General features: G+C 41.6%; 1 protein-coding gene across 2 annotated transcripts in view; it reads right to left on the bottom strand.

Moving 5' to 3' along the window:
• rcan3 (regulator of calcineurin 3) overlaps positions 1 to 21,445 on the bottom strand; it is a 45,885-nt gene that overhangs the window by 21,563 nt on the left and 2,877 nt on the right. The window contains exon 1 of one of the 2 annotated variants that reach the window (XM_061696985.1): positions 9,871 to 10,129. The exons of the other annotated variant lie outside the window; for it this stretch is intronic. Coding sequence (XP_061552969.1) covers positions 9,871 to 9,957 — 87 coding nt within the window. The 5' untranslated portion in view covers positions 9,958 to 10,129. Of the gene's footprint in view, positions 1 to 9,870; positions 10,130 to 21,445 lie in introns of those variants that run through there. 2 annotated transcript variants of the gene reach the window in all.

Raw genomic sequence — 21,445 nt, 5'->3', positions numbered from 1 at the left:
GAATGCTGATATCTGATGTTGGTGATCAAATATTCGTGTAGTAAAGACGCAATCTGGATTCCGGGCAGGCGAGACGACAGCAGTACAAATGCATTATCGACATAAAACAACGGTCAGACGAGAGTGATTCTTTCAGATAAACTGCATGTTTTTGGTACCATTATCCGTGACAGGGAAATTGGGCTCCCATTGGCAATCAGAGTTAATACCGCTGCCAAAAGATGATATGTTTTCATCAGCTTGGGTTTGTTTTTTTTCCCCTCCTGCGCGGTCCTCCCAATAGATTTTGGTGAGAATCCCCATGTTGATTAAAAAGCGGGCAAGCTTTTCTGCCAAGTTTTATCCGACGAGGTGGATAAAACTTTTCTATATTTGGCTTTTCTGTATTTCTTTGGCTTATTATTATTGTTTTTTTGTGGTACCACGACAAAAGGGTTCCAGTGAAGGAAAAGGGGAGTGTGTGATCATAACCACAGAACCATAGTAATTGTTCTCAGTGAAGTATTGTGATTAGGGTGGTCCCGGTCCAATCAGGTGATCAGAAATCGGGGTGCAGCAATCACGTGCAGTAATTTGCCGATCGGGACTCTCTATCGGCAGATACGTCAAATCAAGTGACTTGGACTCAGGTGCAAAAAAAATGTGATGGGGGACAAAAGTCATTCATTTTCAATGGTAATGTTGTAAAATGAGTTTATGGGGTGTTAACTGCTGGTGTTTTTCCACTATTTGCTGCAGGGTTCGGCCCTAACCCCCACGAATATCGGTGGTTTACTGTATATTCATCTTTAACTAAACCTTAGCAGGTTCTTGATGCCTGTAATATCATCACTTCAAAGTTATTTTGTCATTCTGACGCCCGTGTCACTCGACCCGCCGCCCAGGACACCGTCCTTTGTCTTATGGGCGCAATCGCTATCCTTCAGCCGACACCTGAGCCGCGGCACGTCTCTAAGTTTTCAGGCCAATGTGAGCCGCTCCGCTCAACCTGCCCAGCCACCTGGACCCGCGGGAGCAAGCACACCTGAGCCCCACCATCCCCCCACTTCTCTGGCCCTGAATCGTTCAACCCTGCCATAATGCGGGCTCTGGTTTCCTAAAAGTGCAGAACATGATCCGGTCGCAGTCTCGGTCCATTCCGGGCCTCAAAGAGCGGTCACACTACATCCTGTCGGCTGCAGTCACCTACTGCTCCTGCATCATATTAACATGCCGAACTAATTCACGCTTTAGTCAGCGACCGAGCGTCCTGTCAGTGTCCTTTCTTTCAATGATCTCAAAGTAAGGTGGCTATTTGCAAGCAGCGATCAATGCCGACTGACATTGACGATGACCTTGCATTAACACAGTCCACTGTAAAAAAAGATTTTGGAGAGTGGTAAATATAATCCATGAAAATCATCTAAAATGGACTTGACTATTTGATATAGTAAAATAATTATAAAATAAAGGTTTTAGTATACCTACATTACCTATTCACAACAGTAACAGAGAAAAGTGAAATGAGTAAATGAGTACTGCTTGTCCCAAAACAGTTTAATATCATTTCAAACTCATCTTACACCATTACACTTCAAAGTAAATGGCTTGCAGATGATTTGATTTTCAGGGGGGGAAACAAACAAACAAAAAAGAGAACTGCACAGTGTACATCCGCATGCGGCTAAGACTCTCTTCCGCTAACAACCCAGGCTAAACGTAGCTCCTCCACAACATACAAAGCTTGTCTTTCAGTCGCAGAGATGTAGCAGATCAACATACTTCCTTGACAATAATTCTTATTCAGACAGGCGTTGCTGCGTTGGCAGCATCTTAGGGTGTTTCAGAAAGAGCACAAAAACAACATATAGGGGATTTTTTTTTTTTTTTTTGAGCAAAGCTGCGATTGGCTCCTGAATGGAGTCAGCATGTTCTGCCCGTGCTCGATTCCTCATTAATTCTATTATCGTTTCTCATTGGGTGAGGGAATGAATTAATACAAATTATATGACATAATTGATATTGTTATTATCAAGTCCAGGGTTTACCCCGCCTCTTGCCCTAAAGTCAGCTGGGATAGGCCTCAGCTGACCCTTGACTGTAATGAGGACAAGTGCCATAGAAAATTGATGGATGCATGGATGTTTACATCCTGTTCAGAAAGTTTTTTTAAGGCTGACATGTAATATGGCCGACTGGTTAGAGCGTCTGCCTCACAGTTCTGAGGACCGGGGTTCAATCCCTGGCCCCGTCTGTCTGGAGTTTGTATGTTCTCCCCGTGCCTGCGTGGGTTTTCTCCGGGCACCTCCTACATTCCAAAAATGTGCGTGGTAGGTTAATTGACAACTCTAAATGGCCCGTAGGTGTGAATGTGAGTGCGAATGGTTGTTTGTTCCTATGTGCCCTACGATTGGCTGGCAACCAGTTCAGGGTGTACCCCGCCTCCTACCCGATGATAGCTGGGATAGACTCCAGCACGCCCGCGACCCTAGTGAGGAGAAGTGGCTCAGAAAATGGATGGATGGATGTAATATGCCTTCTGCTGTTTGGGGGGAAAAAAAAAAAAATCAGTGATAACATCCAGTAATTCTATTCTGGTGCCTGTGTTTTTTACCGGTCAACATGTTATCTTATTTCATGTCTTTTTCTATTTTTAAGTTGCACTTTAGTCTGTTGCAGCCCCATGACTTTTACGGTACGTGCTTACACGACAACAATAAAGCCATTCTATTCCATACACACAAAAAAGATGACTGCTAAAACTCTGCAACATTTGCTCAATGGTCACAGCATTGAATTGACGCAAGCTTCACGCTTTGTTTTTTTACATAGTCATAATGAGAGGGGGGTGACAACGTGTTTGAGCGGACCACAAAAGGCAGCGAGGCAGCGAAGAACAAAAACATGTCAGACATCCTGCCGAACCATTAGTAGCACGTTAGTCATCAAATTTTGTATTGCTATGACAAAGGCATGATGTATTTGACGTGCCTATGTACAATGAGAGATTAGCACAATTGGAAAGTGCCACAGAGGGCTGGAAACCTCTTTCAACATTAACAGCATTCATCTGTTAAGTATGTTATTGTCACTGTGTCTGTATTTCTTCCGTGTAACCGCTTGAAACGCATTCTCTGTAGTAATAATTTGATTTAAACTACTCAACTGATGGCCAAGAGGTCATAAAGTCGCCGCGATTATTGCGTTGGCTGTTGTTTAATTGAAAGGAACACATTTCAGTGACAGGCCGGTGGCAGGAAACTACTGAACAAGAGAAACAACCATTTGGGATGTGATTTAATGACTTAAACAAATGAAAACGGAGGAAAAAAAGGGCAGGCCGTCCAAAAAAGCAGTGTAAGGAACCTTTTTCCTACCAGGGGCCAAGTCCACTGAGAGCCATACAAAGTACTGTATATGAAAACAAACAAACAAACGTTTATTATTACGCATTCTGAGCTTTTGTGGGTTAAATGTTTAGAGCTTTTTATAGGTGAGCGGTATATTCGGTGGTTAATATGAATTTGGCCGAAGGTATAGAGTTGGACTCTACCGACCAATTGCGATAATGCTTGTTGATGATGTCATCGCTTCTGCCTCTGTGTAAAACTGTCTGATCACAGAACTGGAGGAGCTGATAGCACATCCACGTCGAACATAAACCCATTCTCCCTACTTTCCCTCCTGCTCAAGTACTATCGGGGAATGCTCGCTACGCTATGTTGCGCCACTCCAGCTCGCTACTGGCTGCGGCTGGCTAGCTAGCACGGCGAAATACGGTGCAGAGCCGCTCCTCAAACTCACTAATCATCACCTCCACGGCGGCAAATAAGCTACTGATATGACAAGTATTGTTTTCACGAAAAGAGGACGGGGAGTAATTAACAAGAGAAGCCATGCTAACCGCTAAGCTAAAGTAAAATGTAATCGCAAAACACTGGAATAAGTGCTTGGCTGATACACTCTGTACACAGCAAATTAGCTTGCAAATGAATGTTTACAGAGCGAAAATAATACACGGCTGCATAGTAAGCATAAAGGAAACATCAATATACTATATTCAATTGGATATTAATAACATCAACAATGTTATTTGTTTGTGTGCATTGTAGAGTGCTGAGTTTTGACTTTTGAGATCTGCATAATGTTCTCAAAATTACATTATAAGACATAAGGTAGTTTTTGTTGTTATCTTCTTTTATAACAATTTAAAGTATCTTTGCACAAGGACCATACAACTCCTTCAGAAATTGTATTTTATTCATTTATTTAACCTTTGTTTATCCATGCAAGGCAATTGAGAACAGATTGTCATTTGAAAGGCCTACCTGCCTGCAGAAAATAGAATTTTAAAAAAATAATAATACAAAAATACAAAAAATAACGTTTGATGAATATAAAATAAACACAATGTGTAATTCTCTCATCTATGTTTAGTTTGGCAGTAAATTTCAACTGGAGTGGCGATAAACAGCTGGAAGCCACTTCTTTGATGAAATGTTCACTATTTGCCATGTGATTCAGTTAACTTCCACCATACAGCACTTGCATCCCAAGTTTGCGCTCCCAAGTCAAAGCCCAAAAAAAATAAATAAAATAAAATAAATTTTAAAAAAATCAGCAGAATGACTGCTCGTATCTTGAAAAACCTGTAGGTCAGATCACTCGTATCTCAGGGCACCACTTGTGTGCTTTTCTTGGTTAAAACGTGATTTCACCTGATGAGGTAATCTACATACTGTTGAGTGTTTTCACTGATTGCAATAGAGTTCCGCCGCATACATTTTGGTTTCAATGCCTTTGAAGTATTCCTGCCAGAAGAGTGCCACAGGAAAGTTCTTCCAGCACAAGGTGAACCTCCTGGAAATGTTCAAAGGAGGAAAAAAAACTTGCGCGACCATTGTGGTGTGAACAAGACATCCATAAAATTCTGCAACGCTGTCAACAGTACCACAGAGACATAAAACCCTCAGGCTTTGTTGTCATGAAGAACAACCAACCGTAGTTGCCTGTCACCATTTTCCTCAATCCCATCGAGAAGTCTCGAGTTTGCAGGTTTACCTGCACACTATTTACTTAATAAAATGCAATAGGCGTCTTTTAAAATAATCTACAGATTCTACCCGTGTAAATATTTATGCAGTGATTAAAAAAATATAAAGATAGGTATACTAAAATGAAGTGAAACAATAAATTAGGACCATTAGACACTGCGAAAGCCATCCAGACTTTGGATCTGTGCGCTCTTCATAACATATTTTTGTAACATGAACATCTGTCTTTTTGCCACTGACTGTATGTCACCCCCTGGCGACTGTGTTTGTATATTCTGTTTTCTGAATAAAAAAGAAAAAAGGTCCCCAGCTTGTTTTTTTTCTGTCCTTTTCCTCTCTCGCTGGACGTTTTATCCCTCGTAGATGTTTCTGTATTTTGTTTTATGTATTTTATGGTTAATATTTTGTGTTTACAGCTGTTTTTGGGTATGGATGCAATTAGTGAGGCAAATTTTATGGTCACATTGCTATTGTTCACTAGGACTGTATTGTGGATGCATGTTTGTTAGTATGTTGTGTCCTATTTCTTTTATTAAGATCAAAGTTTCATTTAATTATTTTTTTAAGTGCAACGTGGCACTCAAGCATCTCCGTGTAGGCTGTAAACCTTGTCGGTGGTCTGTTACTTTAAATATTGCTGCTGTACTCAAGGACTGCGGGTAATACATTTCCTTTCTTATTGTAAAGGTTGCTCAGGGGTGACCTATGCTAAAGGTGGCTTAAAGGCCGCATCGAGGCACCTTTCCTAATTACTTCCAGTTCATTTTGCTTGGATAGGATAGGAAAGGAAAGTTCCTAAGCAAAAACGCAAACCTGAAGAGGGCCCATGTGTCCTGTCCACCTATGATGACGCTAATTGACTTTCCAGGTCATGATGGCCTCGTCACAAACAAACACGACAACGTCCGCTGTCAGCCCACAATAACGAGCTCATTGACCCTCAGGGCAGCGATGCACCCTTTGTTTTTGCCCAGGGTGAACACAAAGAAAAGTGGAATGAAAACCTCGCAACGGCATGTCCATTCTGCCGGGCTGGTCCGACCTACTTGCTCTGACTATAGCCTCTCTGTTTGGCTCATTATTCATGTACCGTAACTGGTGGGGACTTAGCAAAGAGCTTTATGCTTTTCCTCCAACAAGGGGTACTTTCACACTAGCACGCTTTAGTCCATTGTAATCAAACATGCGCTTGTTTCCCCTCCATACTGTATATGGTTCATTAGGTCAGATAAGGTAAGATAGGTATAGTTCCAAGCGAACTCTGGCACGGTTCGGTTCTGGTGTGAAAGCCATCTAACCTTGAACCCAATCAAACTGGTTGGAACCAAAACGGCATACAGGTGATGCTCAGTTTACGAGAATTTTGTGAAAGCCTTTCTCCTGTTCACATTCTTGCGACCATTCAGAGAAGACGGGAATCTCAGATGATTTGTTGTGACATATTGTGGTAAAAGTTACCAAGTCAAGATGTTCAAGTTCACAAAGCCAAATGTATTTGGACCGGAAAAAAGCTAACTATATACAGTATTTAAAGCACCCTAAAACAAAACAAAAAATGTTTGCTAATTCAAGCAGCACTGGAATTGGTCTGTGGTCAATAGTCAATCTTTGCATAAAACGTAATAACCCACATTAGTCCATCCGTTGTTGCTTGAAAGACTGTATGGTCATTGTATCTCATCTTGTGAGATCAGGGACATCAGATTGGCATAGATATTGTTAGGTGATAATAATGGGGGGTAATCTGACTGACTGCATTTAATCTGCCTTTACACTCTCTCACTTCTCCCTGCACCAGAAAACCAGGATTAACGGTGTTCTTTGTGCTGTTTCGAAAGTCAGCGCTTCTCCGTCTGCTCTTTTAATTGTGCACGAATCCTTCCTTTCTTTCGGGTCACAATGATACAGGTTCACTGATAAGAGCTGCCCGACAGGAAGCTTTAGAAGAGGACGGCACTCCTGCTCCGACAGGCCATGTCCAGCCTGTCTGGTGAGGATTGACAAGAAGTGGCCATTGAAAAAAACTAATGTGATTCGACTCTGACCATGGCTGGAAACTTTGGAAAACCATCCACAATTGCAGACAAATTGGGTTTTGGATAAAGTCTTAACTCTTAAAACTGTTGATTGTTAGCTGGTACCGGTTGTACCCTACATCTTAACTCAAAGTCAGGATGGATGGAAGAATTCAGGGTTGGTGGATAGATGCATAACTAAATAATAGTGGATTTGGTGGATGGATAGATTTTCTAACTTGTATTTGATTGATTAGAAACACAGTTTACAAAGAAGTATTATTTGTGCACTTTTGTTCATGTGTGCATTGATTAAAGTTCCCCAAACGTAAAGCTTGAGACAACAGAGTAAGTCGCTGGTTCATTTTTTTTCAACCTCTATTCTACTCACACATTCTTTTGGGCTGTTTCTGAAAATAAATATGTCTAGGGTGGCACAGTGTTCTAGTGGTTAGCGTGTTTGCCTCACAGTTCTGCGGTGCAGGTTTCGAATCTCGAGCTTATGCGGGTTCGTCTCTGGGTACTCTGTCATTCTCTCACACTCCAAAAAACATGCATGTTGGGTTTCTTGAAGACCACATTGCCCAAAAGTGTAAATATGAACGATTGTTTGCTGGCGACCAGTCCAGGGTGTACAGCTGCTCACTTACGAATTTAATGAGGACAAGCTGTGGCTAATGGATGGATGGATACAAATTTACATTTAATATGTTCTTTTACTTAGTTTCTATGCATATACAGTATTATGTTACGCTAACACTGCACGATATGTTTTGGTTACTTCGGGTCCTGGAAAATTTTGACTTGGGTGTTGAGGTGAAATAAACACGTTAGATAATGGTCTGCTGCAGCTACCTCTTATTAGCTATCAATACAGAATGCTTCAAATCTTCAAATTTTGCTGACATTATAGTCCACTTGCATTGGGGAAAGTCAGCACAGTGACCTCAACAGATCAAGATGATGGAGTTGGGCTGAGAAAAAATTAAAAAAAAAGAAGCTTGCTGTGTCTAAAAAGAAAACCAAAAACTAATTTTAGGTTGATCAGATAGCTCTAAAAGTGCCTCTGTGATAACACTCCTGTTACGAGTTAAAATAAGTTCATATGGAGACCTGGTAAGCTTAACATACAGGAGTTGTTAAAAAATATACTTCTCTGAAACTTTTCTTTCATACCTATAAGTCACATCTGTTTCTGCTATTTTTACTAAGTAATGTCTGTGGTCTATCTGACTAACACTGTTTTCTCTTATGCCAGGAAGATTGTTTTTGTCATCCTATCATTCATCTCATTCATTTCATCAAAGAGCAGCTATCTCCCAATCACAAACTTACTTGACAGTCCAGTCAGTCAGAATTAAGGGGGGGGGGGGGGGGGGGAGATTGCATTTTGTTGGAATTAAGTATTCACTGTGCCAGAGGAAGAACAACCTAGCAGAGACTGAAGACGTGTCAGATGAAATGTTGTCAAACATTTGTCGTGCACACATGAGAACACGCTGGCTTCAGGAGCTTTGTTAAAACTAAATATCCACCTATGGAAAATTGAAAAGAATCCCCATCCCTCGTTTGCCAACTACAAGCATAAGCCTAGCCAACAGAAGCAGAGCGAGGGACCTCAGCCAGCTGATGATTCAGAAGCGGAACGGAATTAGCAACATTCATGGTCCACGGGTAAGTTTAAAACCTCTATCACCTCAGCCAGCCACTTGACGGCATCTGTCCATAGACCTGACAGGGGGGGGTCATAAAAACTGAGGCAAACATTCAAAGGGGCATTTAGGCTAAAATATGTCATCCATGTTCTTTACTCCTCTGTGACTGACAAACCATTGAGAAGGTACAAAAACAACATTTAAACAGGCAGCTTTGCTATAGAGATGACTGAAAATCAATGAGCCAACCACATCTGATTTAGGGGTACCTGGACTGGTCGCCATCCAATCACAAGGCAGAAGTAGCCAAATAATCATTCACACCTACATTGACGCTGACACCGCCATACAGCCCATCACAGAATAGAAGTCTTTTAATGTCAAAAATGTATTTGCGTTCCTGCATAGGATTATTTTTTTAATCAAGTGAACTGTATTAGTGTGAGTGCAATATTCCCCCAAAAGTCTCCCATAGCTCACTGACCACGGAATTAGGTATACCTGCAGTCTAATCTGAGATCCAATGATACATTTCAAATGATAACGCTCAGTTTTTATTACCAGTGCCAGAGTCATTTAAAAATATGTTCATTTTTCTGGCTGTAGTATACGCTGTTGTCGGACAGCACTGCATCACAACCATGATCACAATTTCTAATAAATTGGTTACCTAACTACAAGAGAGGGACAAAAGATTAGAAACACCTCTCAGTGTAATGCTGTGCAAACTATACGACCACAGTAAGACAGAAATACATCAAAATGATCATTATTATTTTGTATAGGCTGTGTAGGTGTACCTAATATTGTGGCCGATTACTGTTCCGAAGGGTGTAACTGCCATGCTGACAGGTTTAAAGGGGGAGTGCTGTCAGGGACAATGCGCCTTCATCTGCCTCACTATAACGCATGGACCCCCCCCCCCCCCCCCTCACTCAAGTCATCCCACCTCCCATGAGCACAGGTTGCGCATTCTCCCGACTGGTGCAACGTCAATCAGCGCCCCATTACCGCTACCGCATTAAAAGGCGCTAACTGCACACTCGCGTGTGTGTGTGTGTGTGTGCGCCCGCGCCGCGCGTAACCTCGCACCCATTGATAAAACAACATCACGGCGTCTGCATTCAACGCGCACACGTGACAGCCATCGGCCCACAAAAATCGTACCTGCATTTTGTGTGACGTAAACACCTCGACGTCTACCTCGCAGGCGATGATGGTGACCATCTCCAGTTTCATGTTTATCGATGGCATTCCCCTCGCGTGGGTGGGATTGCGTGAGAGAAAGAAAAGAAGACAAGTCGCTCTCTGTGCCGTCCGCGCGAGCTTGCGGTCAACTTGAAAAGTCCACGAGACCGACTGAGAGTGTGTGTGAGTGCGCTCGGTGGACGAGAGCTGCTGAGTGATGCTGCAGCACAGCCACAACTCTCATCACACTCCCCCCCCATCCGCCCCTCCTCTCCCCCTCAGCGCCACATTGACGTCATCAATACGCTCAAGTTTACTAGTGTGAAGGGAGCCGCGCCGAGGGATACTGCAAAAAGGAATCCACAGTCCGGTTTATTCCGCTTTTTTTCTTTTTTTTTACCCCCTCTTTACAACAGTGGAAGGAGGGTTAGGAAGAGGCTTGAGGGGAATAAAAGACATGGTTGTATACCACATGTGCGTCAGTGTTAACCCTTACACCCCCCCCTCTCCCCACACACACACACACACAAAAGCAGACAGGCTTCAGCAGTGTTGACGGAATGCTGCGAGATGTGGACAAATCAATTAAATTCAATGTTTTTTTGTTTTTTTCCAGAATAGAAACGAACTAAAATGCCCTTAATCCCTTGGAGTCCCCCCAAAACACAACAGTTGTTTTGTTAAGTGTCTTTAACAAAGAAAAAGACTATTCAAATTAAAAAATATTAAAACTGACCAACATGGTGCGCTATGGTGCCAATGTCTTTTGTAGTACCAAGACTGACCTAAGTGAGGCAGCATGGTGCCAAAGGGCATCCTGACTGCTGCTTGGCTCATCCCAACTCGGCGTTTACCACATAAATCAGGATTTGCCATCATAAATATTAGACAGGTTTAACGTGTACGATTGTCTGCCTTGACCATTTTATCATCAGATCTGAGAAATTATTGTTAATCCACCCTACACCGCGGGATAATCGCCCAGGACAAGTTTTTAGAGACAACTCATAATAAGGTCTTTACTGATTTTGATTGGAAGGGGGGAAAATGTTCAAATTTGACCCGATTATCGGTGTCTGTTTCTTGTATCTTAAGCAGAGTTGCAGGGTTGGTGCAATGTTATCAGCGTTATCTTCCCTGAGCTCCACCCTCAGTCGCCATGGTAACGAAAGTCGTACTCGGCGTTAGCCGCGCAGTAGAACTGAATTGTTTAGATGTCAGACTTACGAGTGCACCAAGTTCCAAGTTTCCGAGTTACGGGCCGTTGTCCGGTCTATTTTTTTACTCTGCGTTGCGAGCCACAATTTGATTTGATTTGATGAGCTCAGTCACGGAAAATCATTTAACGCGTTAGTACCACCGTATGCTGACCAAAACAAAATCTTTCATAGAGAAAAATATATGGTCCTTTTTGACATTACAGTCTGCTTGTATTGGGGCTAACTCAAGCAGTGAACCACCAGATGGAGCAGGAAAAAAAACGTTTTGCTGTGTGGGGCAACTGACACCCACTTTTTAAAGCACACAACTGCCATTGAAGTAGAAGAGTGTCTGAGAATTGAAGCACAATTGCATAAGCAAGTGTCAGCTGCTTGCTCGAAGGCTTTACTGGCTCAAGAATGCATGGCCACGCTGTGTTTGTGCAGGTAATAAACAAATAAAAACATCAATTGGACATTAAATATGAAATCTTAGCGAGCAGCGTTGTTGACTGGGGATTAAGCGAGTCACAGCGCTGTCACTCACAATAAAGCAGCTGACGAGGCGCCTCTTTCCTTAATTACGAGGACACGCAGTGAGACACTTTCCACTGCAGCTCAGCACCAGTCATTAGAAAAATCCCACAGACACTCCATTGCATAATCACAGCGCATACCGCGTCTTCTTTCGGTCAGTCTCATCACCCCTATCGCTCGTTTCGGAATAATTGCCAGGCCGAGTGAGACAGCTAAGTCTCCAATAAGCCATTAATATAAAAGCTGCAGGTGCTCAGGCTATTTATGTCAGCATGTGTCCGTGCGGGGCAGACGGAACACCAGTGGACTGTGGGAGGACAAATGTGACATTCCTGCACAGATACACACACACACACACACACAAAAGCAACTATCCATACCATTTTAAGCTTGACTTCACTCATTAACTGTTTAAAAATAAGTCCCACCCATCCATCCATTTTCAGTAGTGCTTTATCCTCATTAGGGTTGTGGGTGAGACTGGCTGACACTCTGGACTGACTGCCAGTCAATCACAAGGCATACTCTATTGTATAAAGTCATCCCCCGCTATATCGCGGTTCACTTTTTAAAGCTTCACACAGCTTTTTTTTTTTTTAACTGGAACGTATCACTGTAATCCGATGTACTTTTTTTGTGAGATTGTATTTACCCTCCCAAAAAGCAAGAACAACAACAACAAAACAAACAGAAGACATATTATACACCAGGCTCCAGCACGCCCCCCACCCTAGTGAGGAGAAGCGGCTCAGAAAATGGATGGATGAATATAATAAACTTCACAGGTGATCAAAGCGCTGAGCCTTGATCCATTTGTCAATGCCCATAAGCGGGATGGATTGCTGTGGATGATGAAGCACTTTTCCTTCATGGTGGCCTCATTTTTTGAAACAACACCCCCAGTCCCGATCTACTCATTCACAATTCTCTCTGTTAATATCTGACAATCAGCAAGGCGGCCTTCATGTGGAGAAAATAAAGCTATGACATTTTCCGAGGTGAACATGAAAAGAGGAAATACACACCAATATGCTCGATGTTAGTGGTATGGTAAATACAACAATAATGCTTCTCAATATCTTTCGATGTATGAAAAAAAAAGTCATTGGATGCACAGTATTGATAGGGCAAACCATGTAGATATAGCTGTTATTGGAACGCAGCAACCGAAAGACTCGCTGATGAGACATCATTTGTATTCCGTAGTGAAGCTCTGCAGAGGGAAAATCAGGGCAACGGATCATCACTTGCATACACATGCTACCGTGTGTGAGAGCAGGGTTTGTGTGCATGGGCCTAACCAACAACAAATACAAACCGTGAGTGCTGTTTCACGCGCGGATTCTGAACGCTCAGCCCTCCCCTGAAATAGATGCCTGACAGTGCAAGTACAGTAGAGCAACACACCGCATTAGGGCAGTGCAGGCTGCAATGTCTTCATGTCATTCACAGGCCTGTCCGCATGTACACACATCCACGTACACGTAAACACAATCCCCCTCAATGCCGAGCTGGCTGCCAAACCAGCTCCTGGTGCCAGCGCCAATGCAGCTGCTCTAATCTAGGCCAAGCTATTAATAAAGCAAGCAGCCACGTTCAGGCGCAGGCAGCTGGGGGTGGATAACGGAACACAGCGAAACATCCACATGGCTGAGGAAGGCATAGAAGGCATGAAAGGCATGAAAGGCATGAATCGCGGAGTGAAAATGGAAAAGAAGACAGATGGAGAGGTCCTGGGAGGTGCAAAGCACACCTGAAGGTCCTCAAAGGCGGACTCCCACCTAAGTGGAACCGCATCTATTATTAGATTATTTTGATGCGCATTTAATTTAGCCTGCTCAATTTGTGGTGTATATACGGTAGTCTTATTTTAAACCGTGAACATTTTTGGAACATTTATGGTAGTCGTACTTTAAACTGTGCAACTTTGGGGGTTTTTTCACTAGTCTTATTCTACCCTGTGGATGTTTTTTTTTTTTTTGGTTGTTGTTTTTGGAAGATTTAAGGTACCGGTAGATACATTTTAACCTGCACAACTTTTGGAGAATTTATGTTAGCCTTATTTTAACCTGGTCAAACTTGAAGAGGATTTATAGTAATTTTATTGAACAAGCACAACCTTTTGGGGGATTTATGGCTTGTTTTAACCTGTGCAGCTTTCAGAAGATCTATTACTTATTTTAGCATATGCAACAGTCAAACATACAAATACAAAATTATTACATTTATTTATTAAAATATACACAATTGGAACGCTTGGAACTAAGCCACGCCCCTTAAAAGGCACACACCCAACAGACAAATACTACTGTATGTGCAGTAAATGCACGTCATTAAACCAGTTTAATTCTTTACATTTTTTTAACATTATATTATATCTTATTATATCGTAACATTATATCTTACTATTTTTTATACACTAGAGAGCTATTTTTCTTTTTTAAAAACAGTAGGGCTGGTATGGATACTGTCATTTAATTTAAATAGGATCATTTGATTTGCTATATGAATAAATTGAGTTAGGAGCTTAGTCACGGAACAAATTTACTCTTAACCCAGGAATTTTTGATACAGGATGTTCATTTGATAATGGAGATGTATACATCCATCCATTCATATTCCGTAACGATTATCCTCACTCGGGTCGCGGGTGTGCTGGCGCCTATCTCAGCTGACTTCGGGCGAGAGGCGGGGTACACCCTGAACTGTTTGCCAGCCAATTGCAGGGCAAAGATGTATACAAGTACAGGAATGATGATAATTAATGGACACATGTCACTTAATGCACAGTTTGTATAAAATGCTTTTAAAAGACTGTAATATTTCAAATGTGAGTGTCATCTGTTTTTGGCCCACATCGCACATCTGGTGGGCCACCTGCATCTGTTGAGTATTTTAACCCCGTCCAACGGCTTAGGGGCTGTCAGAACGAGCTGGCATCATTGTGTAAGCGGGACAGAGACAGAAGACGAGGAGGGGCCACTGATTGCTTTGCTTTAAAAAAAAAGAAAAAAAAAAGAAAAAGAAAATAAAGAAATAATCGGGTCAAATCTTGGAACAGGTCAGCGAACTCCCCAAGCCGAATGCATGCAGCACGGTTAATAAAAAGAAGACAGAGTAAGAAAGCGGGAGGGAAAAAAAATAGGTCGGAAAAGGACCCGAGGCGGCCACTTTCTGAGAGATGGATGTCATTTTGGGAGAGAAGCAAACAAAGATGCAAGAAAAATGACTCTACCGGCTCGAGCGCTCAAGTTTTCTCAAATCGCATACTCCTCAACTCGTCTGCTTCGAGATGCCATTAACGGGGGCGTTAAGCATGAATGAGACAGTGAGAAGAAATGACACTTGTGGGTGAGGAGCACAACTGCAGGAATGAATAGAAGCCACACAAAAGCAAATCACTTTGAAGTGGCACAAAAAGACTGATGAAAATAATTGGCAAGAATAACGTGTCCTTGTCTTGAAGTGACACGCTGCAGAAATGGGTTACAATACAACAAACAACCCTAAAATAATACATGTAGGAAAGGTAGTTTTACTTTAACCTGTGTAACTTTTTAAAAGATTTACCTTCGTCTGATATTAACTAGCTAAAATTTGGGGGTAGTCTGATTTCAACCTGCACAGCTTTTTGGGGAACTAAGGTAGTCTTATTTGAGCCTGTTTGTTTTAGGAAGATTTACTGTAATTTTATTTTAACCTGCTCAACGTCTTAACCTGTGCGGTTTTTGGAAGAGTTATGTGAATCCTATTTTAACCTGTGAACCTTTACGGCAGTTGTATTTTTTAAACTTTTCTCTTAACCGTTATTGATAAGAATGATTAATTATTATACTTCTCTTATACTAATATTGCGCACTCGTGCACCCCTTATGGTTTGAGAATCCCTGCTGGAGGGGAACAAAGTAAATAGAAACTACTGCTCTGATTCCATCAAGAAATACATTTTGGTATGGTATACTTTCTGCAGTCAAAGGTTATTCAACTACAAAGTAAAAATGGTTTCAGATAAACACAATGCACCCCACCTGGATTGTTCTTTCTATGAAAACGGGAGCAGGTCTCAATAACAGCTGGACAAAAAATAACATTGGATCATCAATTTATTATTTATTATATTTACATTATTTTTGGTTGAGATGCACAGATACCACTTTCTCTTACTTGGTACATGCTGTAGTAGTACAGTTCTGACTTGATAATGCCATTACATCTTGCAATAGTGATGAAAATGTCTTTTGTTTTAATCAAATATTATTAAAAAACACAAAACAAAACAAAAACCTACATCATGTTTTGCCACATCGTTCACTTAAATGTAGCCTGTAACACAAGTTCAGTTACTGGCATCTCAGTCTCAACACCTGGGGGCACTGTGTAAAGAGTGTGTATTGTAAATAAGGTGCAAAGAAGAAATAGGAGACAAAGACGACCATAGACACATAGGATGCCATGTTAACCCTGTGTTAATGACAAAATAAAACAGCTCGAAATTAATACTAGACTAGAGTACCCCAAGCTATAAAATAAAACTGTGACAGGACAACTGAAGTGACACTTCATCACACCCCCGCTTACTTTTCTTGACTGAAATGATGTGCCGAACTGCAGTGAGCTGTCACCCGTCACCAGTCACCTGTCTGACTTTCTCCACAGCTAAGCAACATGCAGAGGAGCAAGGAGACGGGGCTCCAGAAACTCGGTACTTGCCAGACGGCCCGTCCATTTTGCAGCGCATAATTTGCAGTCGGCTAACAGAGTACTGTCATCCGTGTTCCCCTTAAAGAATCTCCACAGGGCTGACATAGCTCCTACTCCACCTTGCCAGGAAGTTAAATGTCAAGCAGGGAAAGTGCCATTCGGTGTGCATTTTTTTCAAGTCCGAGTATAAGTGCAGACGTACAGTAAACATACAGATACCGGTGCAGGTGTCATCATCTTGCCTTTATATTCCACAGTGGAAACACAATCCAGTTAAGGGTTTACCATTCTGAATCATAAGGTGCCAAACTGAACTGAAGTGTGACCTAAACAATCACAAACCGATCAACTTCACGGATCTCCTCAAAACCTCTTGCATGCAAATCGTCTGCATGTCTTATGCAACTCAGAAGTTGGTTTATTGCGATGTTCTATTCTTGAACGCGCCCACGGACCATGTCTTTTTTTAGAGCCGATTGAGCTGCGGAACAATCTTGATTTAAATAGATTCGCAGGAGGATGACTGCGATCCATCACACGGAGGCTGACGTGACATTTCTGAATAGTACGGTTTTATAATCACCCACAGTGTCGCCGGTGAGGGGCCCGGGCGGGGTGGCTGAGCCGTCGCTTTTATTGAGGCGCCCGTGCACAAGACCGATCATAATCGCTCCAACAGAGCAGACATCTTTTTTTGACACTCTTAATCTGAAGGTTGGATGTATGAACATTGTGTCATTATGTCGCGGTATGATGCATAATTTTAAATATTTAGAAGTCACAGATGTCCCTGTCGAAACAGTGTTAATTTGAGTGAATAGTTTATTCAGTGAATACACTAATAGACAAAACTACTCATCCATAGAATCAATGCCTGTTTTGTTTTCTGCTGCTCAAAAAAAGAGAGAAACAAATCACGTAACTTACTGTCAAAAAAGTTGCTTCTTCCTGTGTTTTTATTCTGTTTATTCATATATATATTTTTTTTAACAATCTACTAATTGCTGCTGCAATACCAGAATTTCAAGGGGAGCTAACACCCCCCCCCCCCAAATTTAAAAGCAACAATACATCGTGGGTGCCAGCACACCTCTGATTAATATTGCGTTTGTGGAATGAGAATAAACTATAATAATGTCTCAATAGCTATGGCATGTACAGTATTTGATCATCTTTAAGCCCTGGCCTTCCTGGGTAGAGTTTGCATGTTGTCCCCGTGCTTGTGTGGGTTTTCTGCAGGTACGCACGTGATGATCCGTGTTTCATGCACAAAAGCTCATCTTTAACAGGATTGAGTAGATCTTCTTGGATCGGCATATCTTGCAGTGTATCAGTGTTTCTACTATAAACTTTAAAAAGATGACGTCCTCTCTACATACTCATTAGCATACAGGGGTAGGTCAATAAAAACAAACCAAGCACAGCACCCCCCACCCCCGGGGCCTGCGCAGTCGACCAATATCGAAGCCGCAGCGGGAGCAAGGGCCAGCGGCACTCATTCGCTCTGCAGCGCATCATGTCTGACCTTCAGCCTGCCGAGCACCACGCTCCCCCTCACATACATTGCCAAACACCCCCCACCCTACCAACAACACCGCCGCCTCCCTTCCCTGAGGCCGGCACACAAATTTAGACTTGCAGTCTGACACATGCAAACATATCGCTACAACACCAATGCATGTCCCTTGTCACTTTAATTGTGCCATGTACAGCAGAACCTCCAAAGTGGAAGACCCCGTAGGAAATACTGTAAATTGAATTCATCACATAACCTTTATTAAATGTACAGAAGTGGTTTTAGTGACATTCCAACATTCCTAACTCTCACAGAAGTTTAAGGAGAAGTCGGTAAACCCAATAAAACTAAAATGACTAAAAACTACTCCCCCTTCAAAAATGCTCGACAGATGCACAACGGAGAGAGGAAACAGGATGGTGTTTTCAGAGTGACACTGTCACCTAGTGGTGTTTTATAGGTACTGCCAGGGTTTCAGTTTTAACATGAGTATTATTTATTTATTATTATGTTGAATGTATCTATTCACAGCGGGACCTTGACTTACAAAGTGCCCGAATTTGAGCTGTCAAAATGTCAAAATGTCAAAATGAGCTGTCGTTCGGTAAAAAAAAACTTTTGCTTCGTGTTGCGAGCCAAATTGAAATTACGATAGAGCTTCAGATGAAAGATGAAAAAAGGAACGCTACAATCGCCGATGCACTTTCGGCCATTCATTGAACGGGACGTACAGTCAAACACGCGTACACGCAATACAAAATAAAAACAATTGTAAGGAGCTTGGAAAAGACAATAACACTCAAGTAACCTCGTGGCAAATGACCAACCAGAGCTGGAATACTACCATATACTACTGTGTGAGTGTGTGTAACTTTAGGCTTAATGATAAATGTTTAAATGTTTTTTCCTATTATGTTTTTACATTTACATCTTACAAAGTATAATGGAGTGCCATATTCCTTCATTAAAAGTAACAAAAAACGACTCACAACATTCTGAAAAGTTCTATTGAGGGGGCGTGAACAACGAACCGCGATGTAGCGGGGGAACACCGTCTTTGAGAGCTCAGCTCGGCTTCTCGGGTGTGTTGCACATCTTAAGCTTCGTGGCTGTTTCACCAGTACGCCGCTTGCTTTTTCTTCAAGTAATTGTGCTTGATTGCACTGGGGAGATTGAGGAGCTCTTCAGCTGATATCAGCAGCGTTTCCCTGCGCTGATTGGCCCTCATGTCCGCTAACTGATGACTGTCAGGGACAAAGTGACAGTATAATGGCCAAGCTGACCTTTCCCTCGACTAACACCAATTTGTCCCGCTACTTTGCTCAAACACACATCCGTCATATAAATCTACATACAGTTCCTGTTTTCTGAGAGTGTTGCAGAGAACACAGGGACATTTATCTAGAACTGCATGCATGTCAACATCAAAACTGCAAGAAGATTGTTGTTAAAATATTTCTACGTCTGGGCTATTCAAAGTATGGCACTGTGAGCCACTCCTCCAAATACATAACAACGTCTGGGGCTACCCCATGTGCCACCCCACAATGACCGTAAGTGTTTTTTTGGAGCCGTTTTAAGGCGTTTTCAGCTATCCCCAGATACTGTTTCCTCTGTCATCATTTTGCCTTTAGCGTGGCAGGTTTAAAAAATGTTTTTCTTTATTTTTCGCAGGCTGCAGCGCCTCCCCTGAAGCCTTCTGGCACATATCTATCAACAAGTACCAAGAAAGCAACAGGATGAATTGCAAAAAAAAAAAAAAAAAAAAAAGGTTAATGTTAATAATTTAAAGTTGATTTAGTCTCTTCAGCAGAAGCTTCTTTGTTTGTTGGTTGGTTGGAGCGGAGTTTTTCTGATCATAACATGACATATTTATCTTAGATTTAGATTTTCTTTTTTTTTTTTAGGAACACACGCACAACTTACACAAGTCCTATTTTGATAGTTTGGTCCCATTTCCTTTGTTATCAGGATGCTTGCTCTTAGCTTCCATTTTTTTTAAAAGTATGTTTGTCTGAATCATGCTGTAGACCTTTATAAAGCTTGACACTACTGTACTCCCCTTTTCTGTGTTGTTTTCGCAGTCTTCATGGTAGTTTTTCTTACTCATCTTTGGGTCTCCTGAAAAGCAATATAAAACTTTGTCATTAGTTCCTTATATTAGTTTTATAAAATGCTGCACATACAGTAGAAGAATAGTTAATCCAGCGTCATTAAGTGCTTTAAAGCGGCCTCCTTAAATTCAATGAGTGCTCGACATTTTACCATTTTCAACAGGAATGAGGAATTTCAAACAGAAAGCACCTTGTGTTATACCCTAGAGTTTGAGCATTATCACAGCCAGAAATTAATCAAGCATAACATCCAACCACTAAATCTATTTTTTTACTGTTCAGGAATGCAGTTTGTCAATATGATTAGAACACTTAATAAAGAAATAGTGTGCTTTATGATTTATTCAGTGTTGTTTTGTAAACAAACACATTAGAAAATTAGTGGATAACAATAATGATTGTATTTTAGCAGTTAAAGAGCTTCCACATACTGAAATATAATTTTGGTAATGACCAATGCTGTTCATTAAGGGCATCTGTGGCATAAACCTTGGATTGGCTGTTGTTCTTAAGCATTTCTTGATATGTATTACTTTTACCAATTTATGTCCTACTGTGATTTCATTATTTTCAAAGCGACAGTAAAAGGCACTTTAAATAATATGAATCATTATCATCATCACAGTTAAAGCTATGTGGGAAACAAGATGGGTTGAAAAGATCATATCAATTGAAATGTGCATCATTATTTTACATCAAAAAAGAACAGTAAAGGGAACAAAAATCCTAAAGATAAAATTGAAAGCAAACGGGCCCTCTTAGTTTACACAGAATAAAGGGAGATGCTTTTACAGCCAGCTAAGAGCATCTTACTAAAATGGATGCCCGCTTCTTGTCCTTCTCTTTTGTAAAGAAGCACATATTGTGTGTTCACGAAAAGAACCCATCCTCCAGCATAAGCGCACAAGAAGGAGAGAATGCCAACAAGTCCTCTTTCAATAGTTTGCCTTTGAGGATTTATTTGTTTCGGATGCTCTCGAGGGCCCATAAATAGGTTCCCCCCCCCCCCCCCCCTTGTGTGTTTATGTCCTTGTAGAATCAATCGGTGACTCAGCAAGCCAAAATACAGCCGAATAACAATAACCACTTTATGCTGTGATTTCTCTTTCCTTTCCAAACCTTCCCATATTAATTTTGAAAAGTTGAAACAAATGTCAAAATGTGTATTTATAGCGCACCTCGCTTAATTGAACCGCAGAGAGGAGAGAAATCTATTGACACGCTCTGACTGAACGGAGCGAGGGTGGCATTTCCACTTAAAAAGAGGCAGTTGGAATTGTAATGAGGTGGAGAAAAGGGGAGGCAAAACAGCAGACTCACAAAACGAGAATGATTGGGTTTAAAGGGATTATTAGTATTGTTTTTTGCCCATAGATATGTAAAGATGGGATCAAAGAAAGCGCACAGAGGACAGTTGATGAAGTGCGATCAGAGAGAAGACGAAGAAGCGCTGGACTGAGTGGTTGCAAAGTGGAGAGATGTGAAGC

Source organism: Phycodurus eques, chromosome 14 (genome assembly GCF_024500275.1).
Source record: "Phycodurus eques isolate BA_2022a chromosome 14, UOR_Pequ_1.1, whole genome shotgun sequence".
Taxonomy (NCBI): Eukaryota; Metazoa; Chordata; class Actinopteri; order Syngnathiformes; family Syngnathidae; genus Phycodurus; species Phycodurus eques.
This window is presented reverse-complemented; position numbering and strand designations above follow the sequence as displayed.